Below are 25,458 nucleotides of genomic sequence, written 5' to 3'. Positions count from 1 at the left end.
TGGGTGTAAAATACTGTATATTACTTAAAGACTTGATGGATGTATTGGTTAGTTTTACTGAACTGTTTTTTTCTTCTCCTTTTTCTTCTCTGTTACAAGAGATGACATTTCTTGTCATGGGAGAGGAATGAGGATATATGTTAATGAAGGTTATGTAAAAATAAAAGATATTAGAAAAATTTTTAAAAATTTAAGTACTTGTCTCTGCTTTCAAGATTGTATGACAAAATAAAACGCACTTCCACAATAAGACATGAAATTTGTTGTTCCAAGTATAAATTTGCTTCAATAACCTTGAAAGCATGTTTTCAGAACTGGAGCATTTATCTTGATAACTCAGCTAAGTAGTTCTTTTTTTGTTTGTTTGTTCATGATTATATTACAGGCCTGAAGATGTAACCTAATTTTCTTAAGACTATGATGTTGGTTTCCTAATCATTAAGCAACTCACCAATTGTTTATCCATCTTACCTATAACTAATCAAAAAACGTCTAAAGGGATTTCAAGATAGATCATTCTGCTTGTCTGATTGAAATAGAAGTTTTTAATAGTAAAGCCTTGGATTCTGAAGTGCTCTAAGAGCTTTCACATTTAATATAATCATGCTATCCTTCATAGTTGAAGATGACATTACTGACTACCTCTTTGCCCTTCCCCACCCCTCCAAGCACTACAGCATGAAGTTTAAGTTATTTTTCCAGTAGACATAATAGATTTGTGTTTATTTATCTGTATTCACTTTCTCATGTCTTCTTTTGATCATATTCATATATTTTTTCCAGAAGATTGATTGTTATTTAGATATAATCTATGGTCAGGATAAAGATAAGTTTAAACCAATGACTGTGGCAAAGTGGGAAAATAGTGTTGATGCAATGGAAAGAGTACCATATTTATAAACAGAGAACTTGAGTTCAAATCCCAGTAGTATACTACCTGTGTAACTTAAAACAACTAAAGTATTCTATAATATGCACCAGTCTCCTACCTCTGTGGTAAAAGCAAAGAATGCTATTCAACCAGACCAGTTTTCTGCTAGTCTTGTGTATTCCAGGAGAAGAGGAGGAATACCATTAAATTTTTTTTTATTATACCTTTTTATTGGCAGAACATATGTATAAAGATGAAATTTAGGCTTCATGTAAAACTTACTGACAAGTGCAACTTATCTAAAGGTAGACTGGACTGCCTCAGGAGTTAGCAATTCCCCCCCTTATTGAAAATATTCAAATAAAGTCCAGATGATCATTTATTCCATTATATAATAATAAATAACATGCTTATTCAGAAATGAGTTCAACTAATTTTTCCATTGAAATTTAATATCATATCACCAATTATCTTTTGGACATTTTCAACTCATGTACCACAAGCAACTCAAACATATCCAAAAAGTGAACTCATTATTTTTTTTCCAGAGCCCTATCTCTTCAGAACATTGCTAATTCTGTCAAGGGTAACACTCATTCTTTCCATCACCCAGGTTTACAATTTTGGTGTCATCCTTGACTCTTCATTCTATCTCACCCAAAAATTCAAAGGACAAGTCTTGTTAATTTTACTTTCACATTTCTCTTATCAATTCCTATTCTCCATTTACATAGACAATGCCTTAATTCAGGCCCTCTTCACTTCTGGTCTGGGATTTTACAAGAAGCCATCCTAATTGGTCTCCTTTCATTCAGTCTTTCCCACCTTTAATCCATCCTCCACAGAGTGATATTCCTAAGGCATAAGTCTTATATCACTATCCCTTCTCAATAAATTCTAGTGGTTCCCCATCATCTCTAGGATCAAATATAAACTTTTCTGGTTGATATCTAAAGCCATTCACAACTTGGTTCCAATATACCTTTCCAGGACTATGCTAGTCCCCTTTGTGCAATATTCAGTACAACCAAATTGGCCTTCTTGTTGTTTCTTACATAAGGTATCTAATCTATTTCCATGCCTCATGTCTAGAATGTATTCACTCCCTCCTAACTTACATCTCTTAAAAACCTTAAATTTTTTCTTCAAATTTCTGCAGAATGCTATTTTTACATAAGGTCCTTTCTGATATCCTCAGCTGTTAGGGTAAAATACCACCTTTTATTTATTTTGTACCAGTTTTTGTTTTATCTCCTCCTGAAGTGGAAAGACACCCCTCTGGACTGTGAGAAACATAATCTTGAAAGGCCTATTCCATTTTTGTTTTTATATGCTCACCTTTCAGAATAATACCTGATACATAGTAGGTGCTTAATCAATGCTCTTCAATGGATTCAGTAAACTAAATGGCTCTTGAAGTCCTTTTCAACTTTGAAATTGTGCTATTCCTCCTATCAAAGTCACTAGCTCCTTCTTTCAGAACTGCTCCAGAGAATCTCGCTTTAAGCCCTAGGAATTTTTCTCATTGTATAATTCCTAACATTTCTTAATTTATGAAACATTATTTGAGGTACCAAGACTTTATAGGCTTTTTTTCATGGCTCCAGATGAGAATATCATCACCTTTCCTGGAGACACTAAAGAATTGTTCAGACCCAACTTCATTCTTTAAATTCTAATTCTAAGGAGGGGAAAGGAATCAAATAGGCAAATGGGACAGTTCATATCACTTCAAAAATCTGAATCCCTTAGTATGACATATAGGTGACAACAAAACATCCCCATTTTTAGATAGACAAATATAGTCATCTTATTTGGTCTTAAAATGACTGCATAAGATAGGGAAAGCAGGTATTCTTTTTAAGACACTTGAGACACTAAGGCTTACTAAGTATTTTGTGCAAGAGGCAACTAGGTGATAGAGTGGATAGACTCTTTCTGAGTTCAGAATTCAGATACTTCCTAGCTATGTGACCCTGGACAAGTTACTTAACTCTATTTGCTTCAACTCATTATCTGTAAAATGAGAATGAAATGGGCAAAGATAACTCAAGTGGAGTCATGAAGAGTTGGACATAGACTGAGTAAAAACTTTTTCTCAAGCATATATATTCTCTTCCACACAAATAAAGTCAGATCTAAACAACTGGAAAAATATTAAGAGCTCTTGGATAGGTCGAATGAATATAATAAAGATTACAATACTACCTAAACTAATCTACTTATTTAGTGCATACCAATCTAACTATTTTAGAATACTCAAAGAAACTATTTTAATGACCTAGAAAAAATATCAACAAAAGTCTTCTAGAAGAACAAAAGGTCAAGAATTTCAAGGGAATTAATGAAAAAAAAAATCAAATGAAGGTGGCCTAGCTGTACCTGATCTAAAACTATATTATAAAGCAATAGTCACCAAAACCATTTGGTATTGGCTAAGAAATAGACTAGTTGATCAGTGGAATAAGTTAGGTTCACAGGGCAAGATAGTCAATAACTATTATATATATTATATAATCTAGTGTTTGACAAACCCAAAGACCCCAGCTTTTGGGATAAGAATTCAATATTTGACAAAAACTGCTGGGAAAATTGGAAACCAGTATAGCAGAAACTAGGCACTGACCCACCCTTAACACGGTACATCAAGACAAGGTCAAAATGGGTTCATGATCTAGGCATAAAGAATGAGATTATGAATAAATTAGAAGAACATAGGATAGTTTACCTCTCAGACCTGTGGAGGAGGAAGGAATTTGTGACCACAGAAGAAATAGATATTATTATTGATCACAAAATAGATAATTTTGATTATATTAAGTTAAAAAGTTTTTGTACAAAATTAATGCAGAAAAGATTAGGAGGGAAGCAATAAACTGGGAAAACATTTTTACATTCAAAGGTTCTGACAAAGGCCTCATTTCCAAAATATAAAGAGAATTGACTCATTTATAAGAAATCAAGCCATTCTCCAATTGATAAAGGTCGAAGGATATAAAGAGATAATTTTCAGATGGAGAAATTGAAATTATTTTTATTCATATGAAAAGGTGTTCCAAATCACTATTGACCAGAGAAATTCAAATTAAGACAACTCTGAGATACCACTACACACCTGTCAGATTGTCTAGGATGACAGGAAAAGATAATGACAAATGTTGGAGGGGATGTGGGAAAACTGGGATACTGATACATTGTTGGTGGAATTGTGAATGGATCCAATCATTCTGGAGAGCAATTTGGAACTATGCTCAAAAAGTTATCAAACTGTGCATACCCTTTTATCAAGCAGTGTTACTACTGGGCTTATATCCCAAAGAGATCTTAAAGGAAGAAAAGGGACCTGTATGTGCAAAAATGTTTGTGGCAGCCCTCTTTGTAGTGGCTAGAAACTGGAAACTGAGTGGATGCCCATCAATTGGAGAATGGCTGAATAAATTGTGGCAAATGAATATTATTGTTCTGTAAGAAACAACCAGCAGAATGATTTTAGAGAAGCCTGGAGAGACCTACATGAATTGATGCTGAGTGAAATGAGCAGAACCAGGAGATTATTATACATGGCAACAACAAAACTATACAAAGATCCATTCTGACGGACGTGGCTCTCTTCAACAATGAGATGATTCAAACCAGTTCCAATTGTTCAGTGATGAAGAGAGCCATTTACACCCAGAGAAAGGACAGTGGGAACTGAGTGTGGGACCACAACATAGCATTTTCACTCTTTGTTATTATTTGCTTCATTTTTGTTTTCCTTCTCAGGTTTTTTTCCCCTAGATCAGATTTTTCTTGTGCAGCAAGATAATTGTATAGACATGTATACATATATTGGATTTAACAAATAATTTAACATATTTAACATATATTGGACTATCTGCCATTAGGGGAAGAGGTGGGGGTAAGGAGGGGAAAATTTTGCAAGGGTCAAGGATGAAAAAATTACCCATGCATATGTTTTGTAAATAAAAAGATATAATAATTAAAAAAGAAAATATATTCTAGTAGTTTACAATATTCTAATTATCAGCCTTGTGTTTTATTTAATAGATGATGCTATTGTTGTTCAATCATATCTGACTCTACATGATCCCATGGACAAATCCATGGGGTTATCTTTGTCAAAGATATCAGAGTGCTTTGCCATTTCCTTCTCATTTTATAGAAGGATTGAGGCAAACAGGGGTTAAAGGACTTGATCAGGATCATACAGCTAGCAAGCTTCTAAGACCAGATTTGAACTTGGATTTTCCTGAGGCTAGGCCTTGTGCTCTATCCACCTAGCTTCCCACAAGAGACTATATATTGTCTTTTAAAAATTTGGTGCTTATATAGAACCTTCAGGCACTTAAGAACTTTATCAAATAACAAAATCATTCAGGTTCCAGTAGTACTGAGTATTGTTAATCATCTATGCATGTTATATGAGAACAGAGCACAATAATTTCACTGATTATGAAAAGAGGAGAAAAACATTGTTTGCCACATGAAAATATTTATTGTGTTGTGTAGCTTTGGAGATAAAATTACATGGGGGACTCAAAGCATGATATGGGGAAAATTTGCATTTGAAAAAAGCAGTGACATTTCTTTTTGTCACTTTAGAGGATGTTAAGTAGTAAACCACTTACCTTCTCTGGACGGCTGCCACCCATTTTCTTATTGTGCTGATTAAGGTAAGAGCCTGTGTTATGTATTGATAATCCTAATGTCACTTTATTTTTTTCCACAATATTGTGTTTAGACTTCCTTGGTCGAGGCCGTGGTCCTGGCAGGAAGACATCATTATGTGAACTTGAACTCTTGATGTGCTCTGATAAATTGGCTGACTTGTCTCCTATATCACTATTACTCAAAAATGAAAGTGACTCACTGTTGAGGTCACCACGTTCATAATTAGAGCTCAAAAATTCACTGCCCATTAATGTAACTGAACTTTGTGAACTTTTCTCCAAATCACTTTTTCCCCTTGACAGCTCAAATGAAGTTTCCTTAGAAGAATAGAGTGGATCCCAAGAAAAGCTTTGTGTGGAGCTTTCTTCAGTCGGCTGTAGTCTTTTCACAGTTGAAATTTCTCCTCCTTCTTTGTTATTCTTCCAGTTTGGGTCATACCGGAGGTCTGAATATTTGTCCACTAACAGTTGCTGACTGCCCAAAGCAGAAAAGAAATGTTGAATTTTTAAACAGAACATATTTACCATGAGTTTCAGTTTAGTAATTCATCTTAACATAACCATTCTTTTCTACTTTAATGCTGTTCAAAAATTTTAAAATGTCAATAAAGGGGCAACTGAGGTTCAAATTTAACTTCCAATGGTAGCCTGAGCTTCAAAGATTAATATTATAAAGTTAACTTTCCCAAAAGAAAATAATATAGTGAACTTGAGTACCAAGAGCTCTTATTTATCCAAACATCTATACATGGAATAAACATCTTTTAATTTACTCATTAATATCATAAAACAAAACACAAAGAGAAAGGACTTTTGTCTTTGCTACTGAATCTTTGTGACATACAATAACCAAAGATGAATACAATCTGATAGGGATTAAGTAATCAATTACTATTTTTTAATATTGTATTTTATTTTTTCCCAATTATATGTAAAGACAATTTTTAATATTTTAAAAAAATTGAGTTCCAAATATTCTCCTTCCCTAAGAAGAGAGGTGGTGTAGCCATTGTCAGGAATGATGTGAATTCTAACCAAGTCCATCCTGTTTCTATTAACTTTTATTAACAGACTCAAAGGGAGGCCAAATTCCTGGGACTGTTAATCTTGTCTTCAAGACTACAGCTATCCCAACTCACCAAATCGGTTAGGATCATGCAGATAAGGGGGTCTCTCCTTCCCTTGGGCAGGTACACTAGATAAATTCTCACCCTACAAATAACCTTTGTGACCAAAGCACCTTCATTATCCTGTATTACTATACCCTATTTCCTAGTATCCTATCATGTAGTTGCTGACATATATATAAAGTACATTCGAATTTGTTCTCAACTAGGACCCTCCTTAATAGCTGCCTAACTCTCTAGGCCCTTGCCCTTACTTTGCCTCTGACTTTTAAAATGGCCTCTTTCTTTCACAACTCCCTGCTAAATCATTTTTGTTTGTCTGCCTTTTTACAATAACAAAGGGCCCTTATATGGCTAGGATATTGCTTCTGTGATTTTTTTCACATTCTGAACTGCTCTTCTAGAACCTGATGGCTTCATCAAATTATATGTTCAATCATGTAAAATACATTTCCATATTAGTCATGTTGTAAAAATACAGATCAAAAGAAAAAAAAAACAAGAAAAACAAAGTGAAAAATAAAATAATATACTTTGATCTGCATTCAGATCCAACAATTTTTTCTCTGGATATGGATAGCATTTTTTTTTTATCATGAGAAATTTGGAATAGTCTTGCATTGTTGAGAATAGGTAAATTATTCATGGCTGAACACCGTATATAGTTGTGTTACAATCAGTTACTGTTGATGATAAAACTATTCACAAATGATCTTAAGAGCCCCATTTTTTTTTTAAATACAAACATATTCTTATCTAAAACAGGGAGAGGAAAATAGAGAACTAAAGTGGTTAAAGCTTGCCCCAAAGTCTCATATTCTTAGGGCAAAAGCAGTATAGTTTTTACCAGAATAATACAGATTGTTTATTACAATGACTGAGTTTCTTGTACAATTACCTAATTCACACTTCATTTGCCTGAGTAGATAGAATATAAAATAGATTTAAATCAAGTTAATCCAAAGCAAAACTCTGAATGAACACTGAGCCTAGATTTACTTCTCTTTTCAATTCAGCTTTTGCACAGTTAGTTCCTAACAAAATATCCTGAGAAAATCATGAATACTTAAGCTTCTGAATAGTTTTGGATGAATACAAAGTTAACTAAACTGTTCTGAAAGAGGAAAGTTAACCAATCTGTAATCTATTTAGAAGTCAAGATAGAGCTCTTCTTTTTTTTCCACAACAATCTCAATTTATAAAGTATTTCCTACTCCCAACCAAACAAGAAAAAAAATCCAAGTAGCAATATGGCATATTTAATGGCATCTTTGATCTTCAAAAGCAAAAATGGGGGAGATTTTCCTTCCTTGAGAACAGTAGCCGCAATCCACTAATCAAAAAGAAAATGTAAATCTTTTAGGTCTTTTTGTGCCATTTGATATACTCATTTATAGAGAATATAATTTTAAGCTAAGTAAACAAACTAATGGTCTACCTAATATTAATTTGCTCTCCTTAATGTGGACTTAGAATTCTTTTATTTGCTGTAAACCAAAATCTGGAGCAAAAGGCCAAAACTCCTAAGTCTTGCTCAATTGTCACTAAGAATTTTTTTTATTTTATAGGTGCATGCTAAAAAGAAAAGCTGATTGCATAGAAATTCATTTCCCCTGAGTTTCTTAATGTATGGTGGAAGGAATTTAGAAGTTATCAACAACCACATTTTACAGATGAGGAAACTGAGACCCAGAGATATGAAATGATTTGTTCAAGATCGGACAAAGAAGTAGTTAGTGTGAGAGCTGAGATATGAACACAAACCCAGGTTCTTTGATTACAAATCCAGAACTTTTTCCAGTTCAGTTTTTAAAAATTTCCTCTTCTTTGGTGTAGTTTATAAAACTAAACTGTTATATTGTCTTTCACTATTTACTGTCATAGAGCCTCTACTTCAGACAGACTGGTCTACTTATTGTCCCCTGAACATACCACCTTCACATCCCTTTTGATACCTGTAGTCTTGTGGTTCTCCTTGCCTGGAATGATCCTTTCTATGAATTCTTTTTTTGATATTCAATTTCATTTTATTTTCAGGTCTGAATTACCTTCTTCCCGCCTCCCCTTCTCTCCTTCCATTGAGAAAGCAAGAAAAAACAAACTTATTAGCAACATTTATAATCAAATAAAACAAATTCTCAAATCGGCCACTTTAAAAAAATTAATAATTTTCTATCTGGAGGTGGGTAGAATATTTTCATCATGAGTCCTATGGGATTGTAGTTGGTTATTGCGTTGATGAGATCTTAAATCTTTCAAAGTTGTAATTGCAGAACTTGTTCTCCTGGTTCTGCTCATCTCACTTTGCATCAATTCATACAAGTCTTTCAAAGTTCTTTTGAAGCTATTCCCTTTATCATTTGTCATAACAATTCTTCCACAATCATATAACTTGATCAGCATTCCCCCAACTGATGCGCACCCTTTCAGTTTCCAATAATTTTATACACATAGGTTCTATTCCTCTTTCTTTGCTCTGTTTGGAGGTATATACCTGGTAGAAACAGCTTGGTCAAGAGGTATGTACTCTTTAATAACTTTATAGGCATAGTTCTAAATTGCTTTATAGACACAGTTCCACCAATTGGGCAACTGTACCCTTTACTCATTGTAATAGTAAATTCTTATCCCCAAAACTGGGAATTTGGGATTTATCTATTGTTTGTGTATATTGTACATCAAAACTGTTCCACAGATCAATATATTTTTTCATCCAGTACCAAATTGATGAGTATGGCTTCACATTATAGTTTGAGATCTGGTATTACTAAATAGTTAGGTGGCACAATTGATAAAGAGTACTGGGTATTGGGAAAACTCATCTTTCTGAGTTTAAATCTGGCTTCAGACACTTATTAGCTGTGTGACCCTGGGCAAGTCACTTAACTGTTTGCCTCAGTTTCTTCATCTGTGAAATGAGCTGTGAAATGGAGAAGGAAATGGAAAACATCAAGAAACTATAATGTTTCTTTACCAAGAAAACCTCAAATAGGGTCACGAGAAGTCAGGTGTGACTGAAAAAACCAACAACAACCAAACAAAAAACTAAGGCCCTTTTCTTCCCACTTTTTTCAATGATTCCATTGATAGACTTGTTTCTCCAGAAGAATTGTTATTTTTTCTAGCTCTAAAAAGTAGTTCTTTGGTACTCTGATATGATGCTGAATAAGTAAATTAAGTAATACTGTCATTTAAAAAATATTGGCTCAGCCTGCTAATATTTCCCTAATTATTTAGATTTCATTCTTTATGTGAATTGTTTTGTAATTATTTTCACATAGTTTCTCTGTTTTTCTTGGTATAGACTCCCAAGTCTATTATACTATTTATAATTAATTTAAATGGAATTACTCTATTTCTCCCTACTCTACCTGTCCAACTAGTATGTTGGTAATATACAGAAATGCTGATAACTTGTATAATTTTTTTAATATCCTAAATCTTTTCTGAAGTTGTTTAGGCTAGTTTTTTAATTGACTTTCTAAGTTTTTCTAAGTACTATCATATCCACAAAAAGTGAAAGCAGATTTCAGTCCAAGCTATCAATGTGAAAAAAAAAATTCTAAGTCACTTTAAGGACTAATTACTTAGAAAATCACCTCTGAATTCTTTTTATCTATGCTTTTTTGACACACAAAGTCAATAGCATCGTTCACAATGAATACCACCATTATAAGCTTTCCATTTGTGAAAATGAAAGATGAAAAAACTTTTCACTAAAAAAATTGCTTCATTTTGCCTTTAATATTTTCCTTATGCCATATTCAATTGTAACACCCACTTAGAAATGTATGGTGTTAGTCATTTTGCTTTTTTCTTCAAAGCAGGCAGAAATTCTTGGCTCACTTTCTGCTAGCCATGAGAAACTGTTAATTGGCTATTGAGCCAGAACTTTGTGTATAGATAAAGAGGCCATCTCTGCAGCTCAAGTTTCTTCTTTCTGTCAGCCTGGGAGTTACAAGGACAGTGAAGATCTGAAAGGTAAGAATGCCCTTACCCCAGACTTCCCCACCAGATTAACCCTGTGGTGTGGCCTCCTATGCTAGACTGTGCCTGGAATGGGGCCACTCCTGTTTTGTGCTTCCACAGGGCTTAATGAGATATTGAAAGGAAGTTGCATCTTCTCTTCTTGGGCACCAGAGCACTAGGAAAACTGGCCATTGGAGGAGTTATGGCCAAATAACTGCAAAAACAGAGGCAAACTGGCCAAGAGTAAAAGAGTTGCATGGAGAAAACTGAAATAGCCCACTTGGCATAAACAGGTTATTCTCTATAAACGTGAAATGTAGGCCTGTTGCAACTATCCCAAGAAGACTTTATTTAATTCTAACTTCTCAATTATAATCATTCTATGATTCTCAGTTACTGAATCATTTCCTTTCAGTGTATGAATAAAACCATTTATTTCATATCTAATTCATATTTATACTGGATTCCCTTTTTTATTTCCTTATACTATAGCCAAAAATAAAGCTTTCTTAGGAAGCTGACGTGGTTGTAGAACAACCTACTCCTACTACTGAAGAGACAAGGTAACTACAGAGACATTAACACATTATAAACCAGGAGGGTACATAAAAAACTGGGATTGAGGAAGATCACCAACCTTTGGCCTTTGGGCTCAACTTATTTATGCCTTTCTAACCTTGTGCTAGACAACAAATTACTATTACTAAAATAGTATTAGCAACTTACATTTATATACAGATTTTTTGACTTATTAATCTCTACTGTGCTCTAGCTAAATTGATAAAGTAACACCCATTCCCTAATAACAGGATTTAGGAGAGGGAAAATACACAATAATAAAATATAGTATAAATACAGGAGAGTTCTGAAGGATGAAAAATAAGATCAGCATGCTTATAAGATTATAAGACTCACGATGATTAAGAACTGTATTTTGAAAGAAAAACCAACAACTGTTACAGTACAAGAGTTATATAATTTTCTCCAAAATGAAAGTAGTTCAGATTAATACCATATTTTACTTGATTTTAATTTGATGAGAATATTACTAAATTCACAACAAAAATCACTTTTTAAAAGATATAGAGTGCAATAAAGTTCATGGGAGAGGAGGTTTATTTCTGATTAGGGGAATCAAGAAAGGTTTCATGAAGGAAATACATTTGAGTTAAACTTTGAAGTATATATATGATTTGGTTCAAGTTTACACACAGTATATACATACAGAAAGTGGAAACAAAGAAATGAGAACAAAGAAAAAAATAAAAAAAAATCTTAGCCCTCAAGGAGTTTATAACTACTGAGGGGATACAACATGCATATAAATAAATGTGGAAGGAGAAAACACTGACCACTGGCAAAAGGAGGAGAGGAGGGAGCATACACAGGAAAGATGGAACCCAATCTGAGGCTTGAAACAAGATTCTTGTTTTCAAGTGTGTATGCCAGGCAAGAGGGGCTATTTATGTGAATTAATTGAGAAAGGAGATGGAGAGTTAAGGTTGGAAACCAGTTAATAATTTATGGGAAAAGAATGGTGTGAAATAAGATTGGAAAGATAGTTGGGAACTAGTTTGTAGAAGGCCTTAAATGTTAGGCTAAGGAATTATTTTATTCTACCGACAATGGGAAGCCACTAAAATTTTCTGAGCAGGGAAGTGGCACATATTTAGACTGTAACTTAGGAAGCCTACGCAGCTATGTGAATGATGCATAGGGGAGGAAAAAGAATAAAAACAGAGAAACCATACAGGAACTTCTTTTATTTTTATTATTTTTTTTCAATTACAAAGCATTTATTTTCTCTTCTCTCACATCCCTCCTCATCCATCCCACTGGAGAAAAAAAAAAGAAAAAATATTGTTAACAAGTATGCACATTCAAACCAAACAAATCTTCACAATGTCCATGTCCAAAATCTATAGATAGACATATGCAGTAGGTCATTTCTGTTAGGAGGTATAGATCATTTTTTTATATAGTTAGTTACTGTATTGATCCTTACGTCCTCCAAAGTTGTGTGGTTCTTTTAGTAATCAAATCATGAGCTCATGAACTTCTGAATTAGGGTTCTGGTTGTAAGAATGAAAAAAAGGTGTCAGGGACCAGAAATAGAATTAACAAGATTTGGTAACTAAATGGATATAGTAAATAAAGGAGAGGAAAGAATCAAGATTAACTTTGAAGTAGCAAATGTCAGTGACCCAGAGAACGATGGAAGTCTGAATAGATAAATTTAGAAGAGTATCTGGTTTAGGAAGGAAGATAATGAATTTTAACGCTTACTTAATAAACTTGAGATGCCTATGGTCATGTAGGAAAAAACCAGATGACTTCAGATTCAAATCTAGGTAGCTTGATGACAAATCTAGGGTTATTTCCACTGTACCATTTAATTAATTATATTAGGCAGCAATTCTCTGCCTATGGAGGCAGACATGGCTATAGTTATAGGCCTATGGGATACTGAAAATGGAACATCATAGTATTTGTGATTATGTGTGCTATAAAATACCTACCCCGATTAAAATGTGAAGCTGCCACATAATTTTTAATGCTTTCTATGTTAAACATACAAAAGTCAGTTATGTTTCTTAATTTTTAATTGCAATTGGATGTTATCATCTGCTCATATCTGTTATGGTAACTGAAATTTCTGAACTCAGTTTTGAAGTTATTTTTCTAATGGCAATATTCAGTCAGATACATGTACTAAGAAAAAGTAGTATCCTACATAACAGGTTGGTTTCTCTATTTTAAACATATTTAGTATATTTCATCTAGCAACTCACAGTTCTTATGTGAACAGTAGTTCCAATAATAATAATTGATATTTATGTGGCACTTTAAAATTTGCAGAGCACTTTATATACAGTAGTTCATTAAACTTCACATAATGCTTGGAAGTGTATTTCACAGATATTGTCCTACAAATTTTTTCCACTTTGCAGATAAAGAAACAAAGCTACTAAAAGATTAAGAGATATCCATGCTTATAGAACTAGTAAGTATAAACTCAAATCTGCCTGGTTTCAAGCCTAGCACTCTATTCACTACTCATACTGCCTTCTAGCATATTGCTCCTTACTAGACTCTACACTTTCTAAAATTATATGAAATAGTACTTTGGTTTTTCTGTATAATGAATTCAATTTCCATTCTTTGCTTTCTATGTGTCACATTCAGTAATCATTTTATGTAGTTACTAATTATGCTCTTGATAGGTTTCAAGTGTTCTTTTCTCCTTAGTGTTTAAGTTATTCTTTGGTAAAAATTCAGTTTGAAATACACTAAGTGGCACCTTAGCCATCTGGAAAAATTAATATGCCTCTCTGTGCACCTAACTTTCCATGGAGGTGAGAAAGTGATAGGCACTTTTAAGCATCTGGTTCAACAATATATAACTTGAGCCATCAGGTGGAGATTAAAATACTTCAATGACACTTATTTTTAATTAGATGCTAAATGGTCTACTAGGAAGATAAAAATGAAATTACATTGTTTTTACTTTCTGAGAAAAACATAATTCCTGTTAAACTGATAGCTTCAAGTAGAAACTAGGCAAAAACTGAAAAGTTTTAAACAGATTATATAAAAATTAGTTGTTTGGGCTGAGATTTTTGAACTAAAGAAAATCAAAACCTGTCCGAATAACACACATACGAATAAAGATCTTTGGATATGAAACTGTAGTTCTCATAAAAAAAGCTCTAATACAATTCATTGCCATTCATACCTGCCAAGTAACAAGGACAGTCTTAAAACATTCATTTCACCTTTGTTGATGAAAACTCTGTTAAAACAAATAGGTGATGGTACTTTTGCAATAGCATAAGCACAGAAAGCTATAATACCTCACAGGAAACAAATCTAATGGTTGAAATAGAATATGATACTGAAGAACTTCATTGTGATGAGATTGTGTGCTTGGAAGCTCAATTGTATTATGTGGTCCAGGTCACTATACTGGAACAAAATGAGTGTAAAGTACCCCTTCATCAGTAATCATCTGCACACAAAAGATGCACCTCTTCTCCTCTCCCTCTTTCCCCATTTGATAAAAGGTTAGATGGACAATGTGTACACAACTGCTTTTGTTACTAAACAGACAACAGATGCCAGGTCTCCTCTTCAGATTCCTAGGTTAGTAATGGATGCAGAGAAGTGGAGAAAAGGGGGTCTCATATGCATATGCCATGATATTTGCTGGAGTTAATGGACTATATTTGAGTACTTACAGTGATAACTTCAAACAAAATAAAATCAAATTTCCATTTAATGAAGAGCCTCATATTCAGCATAGCATTCAGTCAAAAATTACTAAAATTAGAGCATGTTTCTAGTACAATTAACATCCTTTGCACTCACAATAAAATATTCAATAACTGGCCATTTTGCCTGTTGAGGAGGTGAATAAAAGCATTGCTATTAATCATTTAGCTGTTATTTGTTTGCCACTTTATTTTAAGTAGGCAGTTAGATTGAAACTGCACATGTTATTATTGATTCAGGTTAAATTTAATCCTTTTAAACAGAACAATTATTCTCAATTTATATGGCATTAAATCTTTTATGCATATGAAAAGTAAATTCAATTTTATTTAAGTATAAAGTTTTTAATGCTTCTTTAAAGTCGTATGACACTCACAATGGTTCCCAGAAGATTTCTGAATTCTATGTTCAGCTTAACAACTATCTAAAATTGTCTAATCAATGCCATTTCAGTAATATGAAATAAACCCAAATGATTAAAATAACTTCAAACACATAAAATAAATGTTTAAATAATAAGTTGAAATATTTCATGTAGGTTTTTTTTTTCACATTTCAGAAAAAGATGAAAACTTTCATTTACTGTAGTAATTCACAAGTGTCTCTAGGGCTAAATAGCACTATCTTCTATAATAATAGAAAAGAAAGGTTTAATGAACTAGACTATAGTTTTGTCTATGCAGGCAAAACAGTTCTGTTAAATTGAATAGTTTTAATTACATATAGATGAATTCTAAATAATTTCACCTAACGTGCTTTTTTTCTTCTTCAGTCACAGATTTTGAGTTTATAAATTATTCAGATATTTGCTTCAAATGTCTATTTGTTTTCATGGATACAACTCAGGAATAAAAATGAAAACAGTGAAACAAAGGATATCATGAAACCAATTACAAGGAGAATTTTGTTTCCCCTTTCACTAAATGATAATTTTGTATAACATAGTAATACAAGAAACAGTAAATATGGTATTTCCTTTAAGAAAAAAACTCATCTTCTGCCCTGAAACACAATGTTAATATTTGGGGCTTAAAACTTTTCCATAGAACACCTCCAAGTAATTGCCTAAAAACAAAGATCAAAAACAAGTCTTGTTTCTTGAAAATTATTATTATTTTCTTCCTATATTTTATATCAGTCTAAGTCTTTGGTTTTGTAGATTTGGGAGTCAATATGGCTAATATTTTGGTTAACTATACTGTGCAAAACCCAGTAATGTATATAAATGTATATAAATTTATTTCAATGAAAACCCAAATAATCAAAATCCAGAGCAAATAAAATTTATTACATTTTCAATTTTTTTTTAGTTTGAAAAGATAAATATATGGTTAAATGAATGATCATAAAGATCACAGGTTTCAGAAGTAACAGGAATCTTAGATCTCTAAAATTTGATTAAGCATTTTTACATAATACTTGAATATAGTCTCTCTCATTTTACAGATAAGGACACTGAGGATCAAGGAGATTAAAATATTTCATGTGTTACTACATAATTTTAGTAATTTGGTTGTCATCTGTCTAAAACTTTTAAAATATTTTATACATAATTTTGATTTAAATTATCTGCAATGTGAGAGCCAGTCAACATTTATTGTTTTTGAGAAAATCACTAGTAAATCCAGTTTTTCAGTAGGCAATTTCTCAAGTGACAAAACTTGTAATCACAAAAGATTTTAGCATTTCTAACTAGTAATTTTGTCCTTAATAAATATACTTTGTAACCACTCCGAATCTTTTACTTGCTCCTAAGACTACACTCATCTGTTATGATAACACTATGTCTAAACAAAAAACAAACTCCAGAAAGTAATTAAAGCAGAATAACAATCAATTTTAAGAATATACTGTGATAATAGATTTTGAAATTTAATAGTAATAATAATCACTATTATTTACATAGTACTTTAAATTTGCAAAGTTTTTATTTTGTCTAATTTATTTAGGTACCAGTAGTTATGAATGCCATAAAAAGCTAGGAACTATAATATAATAGCTTGGGAAATATAAGTTATCTTCTTTTCTTTTCTCCTTTCTTCCTTCCTATACTTATTCCATTTCCCCTCTTATGCTTTGGAAGGAGATTAAAAATAAAGAAGACACAGTTCCTGCCTTCAGAAAGGTCATAATTTAGATAGAATGATTTACACATCTATATAGATCAATATAAAAATAATAATACAAATATATAATAGAAGTAAAAAGTGTTATGACATCAAATGAGGAAGGAATCATTGTTCCAGGTTAAAGGAATAGAAAAGACTTCATGTAGAAGAAAGACTTCAATAGAAGTCTTTGTACATGTAGAATTTAAGATGTTAATGGTACACTCACATTGAGAAGTTCAAAAGGGCAGTTGGTGATGTGTGAAGAGGAGGGAGAAATTGGATATAGGACAGATAGAAAGCAAAGTGCTTATTAACCCTTCCATATTGTAGAATTTAGAGTTAGGTACCCCAGTGATCTGGAAATCTATGTAAAATTTTTTGGCTTTCCTTTAAGTCCAATTTTTTCCTTTATGGACTATTACAATAATTTGGGTTGATATTACATAATCACTATACATATATTTACATAATTATAATACATATGTTATATGTATAATATAATACCTTTTCTGTGTCATATGCTGGCCTTCATCTGCTGTTTCCATAAGAACTTCCCCAAAATTTCCATTTAATTTCCTATGTCAATCCATGATATAGTGAAACTAAGATGGGGAAAGTGGCAATATGGAAGGGAGTAACTATGAATTGATAATGTGGAAATTTAATAAAAATAAATAAGAGTTAAAACTAAAGGAGGTGGTGGTGAAAATATATGGGTTATGTGTGTGGATTTGTTAATGAAAAATATAGAATCTTCACCATTAGTGATTGACTAGATACATGAGAAAACAATGGGGGAAATCATGTTAATTGTGGGTGAATGAGTTTGAAGCACTTGAAAAAGGATGATGCTATTGACAGAACTAGAGAAATAAAAAAGCACAAGGTTTGTTTTCCCTTTTTTTCATGCTGCTCCCTATTCCCAGAAAATGTTCCCTACTCTATACCTCTTTTGCTGTTAAAATCATTTCAACTCAATTTCCATCAGTAATACCCTTTCCCTTTGGACTTCACAACAGCATTTTGCTTTTTACCTCTCTGTAATGACTTTTTTGCACTATAGTTAAATGTGTGTGTGTATCTATGTGTGCTCATATACATATGTATACACACACACACTATATATATATATATATATATATATATATATATATGTATATATATATATATATATATATATAGTGTAAAGTTGGGAAATTATATATATATGTGTATATATATATATATATATATATATAAAATTTCCCAACTTTACTGGTATTTTTATGAGGTCAACTATTTCATCTTACCCAATCTCTTTATTTTATAATGCAGATATTTAACAAACAGCTTCTCAATTAGTTTTCTGATTTTTGGGGGAAATTATGAGTTTGATTCAGATATATTAAGTTTGAAGTCTCAGAAGATCATTCTGATAAAAAATGTTCAGTAAGTTGGAAATGTTCGCTTTCAGCTTGAGAGAGTAGATGTGCTGCAGATGTATGAAGTCATATGCATGGAAGCAAAGTTAAAACTGTGAAAATACATGAGGTCATCAAGGATTTAGAGCAGGAGTTCCTTACCATTTTTTAATAATGTGAAGCCTTTGGCAGTCTAGTGAAACCTACGAATCCCTTCTTAGAATAATATTTTTTTAAATGCACAAAATAAAATGCTATATATAATAACAAATGAAACTAATCGTAGTGAAATGTAATTGTCAAAATTTTTTAAAAGTCTAGTTCCTGGACTCCATCTTAAAAGGCTCTAATTTAGAGAGGGAACAAAAGGACAAAGAGCTTTGGGTAATACCTACATTATAGAGAATAATAATGAAGAACTGAATACTGAAGAACAGTGAAGAAGAAAAAGGGAGTGATGAGGAGGGTAAGTGGAGAACCAGCAGAGTTTAGAAGGTTTGATGATTTTTTTTTCCTTTTGTAAAAGGCTACATATCCAACAGGATACACCAGTGTAAACTTTGAAAGAAGCTTATTAGCCAAACAGTGCTATCTTATACTGACATGAAAACTTCTCAGACTTTAAATTCTGAGAGTTTTTTTATTAATTTTATAATTATACATTTTTGACAGTATATATGCATGAGTAATTTTTTTTATAACATTATCCCTTGTTTTCATTTTTCCAGATTTTCCCCTCCCTCCCTCTACTCCCTCCCCTAGATGACAGGCAATCCCATACATTTTACATGTGTTACAGTATAACCTAGATACAATATATGTGTGTAAATCCAATTTTCTTGTTGCACATTAAGTATTGGATTCCGAACGTATAAGTAACCTGGGTAGATAGACAGTAGTGCTAATATTTTACATTCAATTCCCAGTGTTCCTTCTCTGGGTGTAGTTGTTTCTGTCCATCATTGATCAGCTGGAAGTGAGTTGGATCTTTTTTATGTTGAAGATATCCACTTCCATCAGAATACATCTTCATACAGTATTGTTGTTGAAGTGTATAGTGGTGATCTTCTGGTTCTGCTCATTTCACTCAGCATCAGTTCATGCAAGTCTCTCCAAGCCTTTCTGAATTCATCCTGCTGGTCCTTTCTTACAGAACAATAATATTCCATAACTTTCATATACCATAATTTACCCAACCATTCTCCAATTGATGGACATCCGTTCATCTTCCAGTTTCTAGCCACTACAAAAAGAGCTGCTACAAACATTTTGGCACATACAGGTCCCTTTCCCCTCTTTAGTATTTCTTTGGGATATAAGCCCAGTAGTAGCACTGCTGGATCAAAGGATATGCACAGTTTGATAACTTTTTGGGCATAGTTCCAGATTGCTCTCCAGAATGGCAGGATTCTTTCACAACTCCACCAACAATGCATTAGTGTCCCAGTTTTCCCACATCCCCTCCAACATTCGTCATTATTTGTTCCTGTCATCTTAGCAATCTGATAGGTGTGTAGTGGTGTCTCAGAGATGTCTTAATTTGCATTTCTCTGATCAGTAGTGATTTGGAACACTCTTTCATATGAGTGGATATAATTTCAATTTCATTATCTGAGAATTGTCTGTTCATATCCTTTGACCATTTATCAATTAGAGAATGGTTTGATTTCTTATAAATTAGGATCAATTCTCTATATATTTTGGAAATGAGACCTTTATCAGAACCTTTAACTGTAAAAATATTTTCCCAATTTGTTACTTCTCTTCTAATCTTGTTTGAATTAGTATTGTTTGTACAGAAACTTTTTAGTTTGATATAATCAAAATCTTCTATTTTGTGATCAATAATGATCTCTAGTTCTTCTCTAGTCATAAATTCCTTCTTCCTCCAGAGGTCTGAGAGGTAGACTATCCTCTGTTCCTCTAATCTATTTATGATCTCATTCTTTATGCCTAAATCATGGACCATTTTGATCTTATCTTGGTATATTGTGTTAAGTGTGAATCCATATCTAATTTCTAGCATACTAATTTCCAATTCTGAGAGTTTAAAAGGATCTTAGAAGTTATCTAGTTTTAATTCTCATCCAATGTAGGATTCCCTTCTTTAATATCTCCAACAAATGGTTATCCAGGCCTGCCTCTGGCACTTGAAAACTGAGTCCCGAAGTAATCGATTTAATCTTCTTAGTAAGCTTTAGGGTTTTTTTTTTTTATTTGTAACAACAGAATCAATCATTCAATAAGCATTTTATTAATTCAGATACTCCTCTAAACACTAGAACAAAAACAAGTATGAAAAAGTCCCTGTTCTCAAGGAGCTTATATTCTAATTAGAAAGACAAGAACATATAAAAGTATATACATAATGTGTACAAAATGAATATAAGGTAATTTTGGAAAGAAATTCACTAATAGCTGGGGCAATTAAAGAAAGGTTTCACCTCGAAGATGGCATTTGATCTGCACTTTGAAAGTAATCAGATATTATAAGCAAATTAGAGGAACATACAATAATTTATTCCTCAAATCTGTGGAGAAGGAAGGAATTTGTGTCCAAAGAAGAACTGGAACTCATGATTGAATACCAGATAGATAATTTTGATTATATTAAGTTAAAAAGTTTTTGTACAAACAAATCTAATACAGACAAGATCAATAGGGAAATGACTAATTGGGAAATCATTTTTACATTTAAGGGTTCTGATAAAGGCCTCATTTCTAAAATATATAGAGAATTGACTCAAATTTACAAGAATCCAAGCCATTCTCCAATTGACAAATGGTCAAAAGATAGGAATAGACAATTTTCAGATGAAGAAATTAAAACTTATTTCTAATCATATGAGAAGGTGCTCTAAATCACTACTGATCAGAGAAATGCAAATTAAGACAACTTTGAGATACCACTACACAACAGATTGACTAAGATAACAGAAAAAGATAATGATAAATGTTGGAAGGGATGTGGGAAAACTGGGACACTAATACATTGTTGGTGGAATTGTGAATAGATCCTGCCATTCTGGAGAGCAGTTTGGAACTATGTTCAAAAAGTTATCAAACTGTGTAGACCCTTTGATCCAGCAGTGTTACTACTGGGCTTATAACCCAAAGCGATCTTAAAGAAGGGAAAGGGACCTGTTTGTGCAAGAATGTTTGTGGCAGCCCTTTTTGTAGTGGTTAGAAACTGGAAACTGAATGGATGCTCATCAATTGGAGAATGGCTTAATAAATTATATTATATGAATGTTATGGAATACTATTGTTCTGTAAGAAATGACCAGCAGGATGAATACAGAGAGGCTTGGAGAGACTTATAAGAATTGATGCTAAGTGAAATGAGCAGAACCAGGAGATCATTATACACAGCAACAAGATTATACGATGATCAATTCTGATGGATGTGGCTCTCTTCAACAATGAAATGATTCAGGCCAAATTCAATGATCTTGTGATGAAGAGTGCCATCTATACCCAGAAAGAGGGCTATGGGAACTGAATATGGATCACAACATAGTATTCTTACTCTTTTTATTGTTGTTTGCTTGCATTTTGTTTTCTTACTTACTTTTTTTTTTTAATCTGATTTTTCTTGTGCAGCAAGAGAATTGTATAAATATGTTTATACATATTGGATTTAACATATTTTTTTTTGGGGGGGAGGCTGGGGTTAAGTGACTTGCCCAGGGTCATACAGCTAGGAAGTGTTAAGTATCTGAGACCAGATTTTGAACTCAGGTCCTCCTGAATTCAAGGCTGGTTCTCTATCTACTGCGCCACCTAGCTGCCCCCTAACATAAAATTTAACATGTTTAACATATATCGAATTGCTTGCCATCTAGGGGAAGAGGTGGGGGGAGAAAGAGGAGAAAATCTGAAACACAAGGCTATGCAAGTATCTATCAATGTTGTTAAATTACCCATGTATATGTTTTGAAAATAAAGAGCTTTATTAAAAAAAATTTTTTTTAAAAAGGTGATGGTGGTAAAAAAGAAAAAGGAAGAAAGAAAGCAAGCAAGCAAGCAACCAGGGATTCCAACAAGCAGAGGTGAGGAGTGTCTTCCAAGCATGGGGTCAACCATCACAAAGTCAAAGGAGATTGGAGAGATGTCATGTTCATCAGATAGCAAAGAGGTCCATATGGATAGATCAGGCAAAGTAAGGAGGGGGGTAATGTGAAAAAGACTGGAAAGGTAGGAACAGGTTAGATTGTAAAAATATTTAAATGACAAAGGGCAAAAGGAACCACTGAAATGTATTGGGGCAATGCAGAGGGAAGTGACATGATCAGATATGCCTTTAGGAACATTTTGGCAGCTGTGTAAAATTGGTTTAGAGTAGAGCTTGACTTGAGACAGGATGAACAAATAGGATGTTAGTCTGGGCAAGAGTCAAGGAGGTCTTTACCTAGGGTGGTAGCTATGTGAGCAGAAAATTAGAGTGGTAGGAAAGAGATGGTACGAAGATGGAACTAGTTCCTTCCTTACTGTCTGAAAACCCCCCCATCCTTTGAAAACAAAACAAAACAAAACAAATGTCATTAGATCTTGCCATTCCCTCAATCTGTCATCTTATATAATTCCTTCCTTTCCCAACCAAATTCTTTTAAAAGCTGTCTAAACTTGGTATCTCCACTTTTCTTTTTAGTCTTTAGCTTTACTTTCTAGAGTCAAATGTCATCACTCAATTGAAGCTGCATTTTTCACAACAGTGATCCTCCTGATTGCCAAATCTGACTAGAAGCCTTATTGGCCTATTTTCTTTATGTTGTATATATCTTTAATGCATTTTTCTTCTCTCCCCTATTTGACTGTAAAATCATGTGTATAAAGACTATTTTATTCTTTGTACTACTTGTGGTGCTAATGCCTAGCATAGTGTCTGACACACAGCAGTCACTTAATAATAGTGTTTGTTGGCCGATTCCTTCTCAGGAATCCAATTCTTTTTTTTTTCTGCAGAAAGAGATGGAATCCTGGATCTGCTACTTATCATCCGTGTCATCTTGGCTAAGTTGCTTAATATTGCTATATCTCACTTTTCTCATAAAATAAAGAGGTCTCTTCCAGTTCCAAATTTATGGTCCTAATCATGCATGATATGTTTATAAATCAGTTCACTGCTTTTTCCACTATATTTTCAGACATAATAAATATTTAACACCATCTGATACTAGCATCTATTTTTATTTCATTATCTCATTAACTGATTCACACAAATCTGGCACATAGTAGGAACTTAATACTGATTATTTGGTTTTACTTGCATTTAAGTATCTGTCAATTTAAGCTGTTTTTAAATGAAAACTTCTAAGTTTTAATTACAATTTATATTATTTGTTATTTGGTTACAGGTATTACAAGATAATGAAACACGAAGTATTACTTCTACTCTGATTTCTTAATATTTAAGGCTTTTGGAAAAATCTTTGAAATGATCGATACTGTTTATAATGCTGCAAGAATTCCATTAATTTCTTTTTTTTCCTCTGTTAACCTTGAGTGTCATAAGACTAATTCTGGAGTTGGGTTTAAGGATTATTACAAGATGATCCTTTACTCTTGCTTCATTCAGTACAGTCAATGCTACTTCTACTTCCATTAAGTAAAAGGTTTTCTCTAATCCATATACATTGAATTATGGATTGACCATGCTGAGCTACAAGAGAGTAAATGCTTTGAGGAGGTTATAGAAACATCAAAACACAAGAGCAAAGGCTCAAGTGATTTATCAGGCTGCTTTTAAAACTGTGGTTTATAAAAGCAAGAAGAAATATATTTTCTTTGACTCTAATAAAAAGCTCTGCTTTTGTTCATTTTGAGCTACAATTATGTACTATAATTAACTTGTAGAAATTAAAACATTGTGAAAGGAGTTTTAAGATAAACTTTTACTGATTCACTGCCCCTAAATAGTCCAGATCAATGCAAAAATAATACATTTAGCAAAGTTCTCCACAGGAAAAATGAAGCAGAAAACTGAATATTTAACTAAGTAATTCAATGAATTATACAAATAATACTTTTGTGGAATTATTAAAAAAAAAACAACTGCCTCAATTTTATGTTTTATTTTGCCAGTGTAAGATTAGCTCTGCTTATAAATAACATAATCTTAATCAGATTAATGCATCAGTTTTCTGTTTTACTTTGCCATTTGAGAACTCATCTTGCTTAGAGAACTACCTCAGCAGTTGCTAGAAATAGTATATACTATACCTCATCTTCACAAAGACAACAATATAAATGGGGAAAGCAGATCACTGAATTTTAACAATTGGAAGGAACCCGAGAGACCCATCTAAACCAACATATATCTAAAAAAGATGCCCCTCTATATCATGCTAAACAAGTGGCCATGCTAAACAAGTGGCCATCCAACCATTGCTTGAAATGTTCTAGTAGGGGAACACGAAAGGTATGTAAAATGCTTTGCAAGCTATATATAGCTAGATAAATGTTATAACTTATATTGTTAAGATTACCTCTTAAGTCAATCCATTCTACCTTTGTATAACTTAAGTTATTAGGAGCTTATAAGTCGGCCTCTTTGTCATTTCTATCCATTATTCCTACTTCTGCTCTTTCTGACCAAAAACAATGTTTAATTTCTCTTCAAGTAACTGAAAACAGCAAACTTTTCCCTAGCCCGTTCCTTCCCCCCAAAAAAGGTCTTCTCCAAGTTAAATATGTACATTTTCTTCAACTGATATATTTAATGATCTCAAAGCCTCTTTTTTTTGGTTTCCCAATCACTCTAAGGTTGATTCTCTTTCTAGATCTTTGCTGGAGTAGTTGTGAAGGAGAGCTAAACTGTAATGTTTCCTCCTGCTATTTCATCTTAACTGATTTCTAATGCATTGTAGAATAGAGGCTAATTCCCAGAAAGACAAATACAAAGGGATTAGAATCCAGATCTCCAGCAGCTGTTGCACTGACACCAGACTAGAGTCAGAGATTCAGTTTACAGATCAGAAGCCTGTGGATGAGGAAGAAAGCCGGAGTATAGAAAACCTACAGTTTTGTTATGTT

At 32.9% G+C, this 25,458-nt stretch overlaps 1 protein-coding gene across 5 annotated transcripts in view; it reads right to left on the bottom strand.

Annotated features, from left to right (window-relative positions):
• JHY (junctional cadherin complex regulator) overlaps positions 1-25,458 on the bottom strand; it is a 112,930-nt gene that overhangs the window by 74,876 nt on the left and 12,596 nt on the right. For 4 of the 5 annotated variants that reach the window (XM_074302703.1, XM_074302701.1, XM_074302700.1 and 1 more), the window contains one exon: positions 5,503-6,019. In XM_074302703.1, the coding sequence (XP_074158804.1) occupies positions 5,503-6,019 (517 nt within the window). Of the gene's footprint in view, positions 1-5,502; positions 6,020-8,626; positions 8,744-25,458 lie in introns of all 5 variants that reach the window. The other variant, XM_074302704.1, reaches the window with a different exon arrangement.

The sequence above is a fragment of the Sminthopsis crassicaudata genome, chromosome 3, assembly GCF_048593235.1.
Source record: "Sminthopsis crassicaudata isolate SCR6 chromosome 3, ASM4859323v1, whole genome shotgun sequence".
In the NCBI taxonomy this organism is placed as follows: Eukaryota; Metazoa; Chordata; class Mammalia; order Dasyuromorphia; family Dasyuridae; genus Sminthopsis; species Sminthopsis crassicaudata.
The sequence above is the reverse complement of the archived record's forward strand: the minus strand, read 5'-3'. Positions and strand labels throughout refer to the sequence as shown.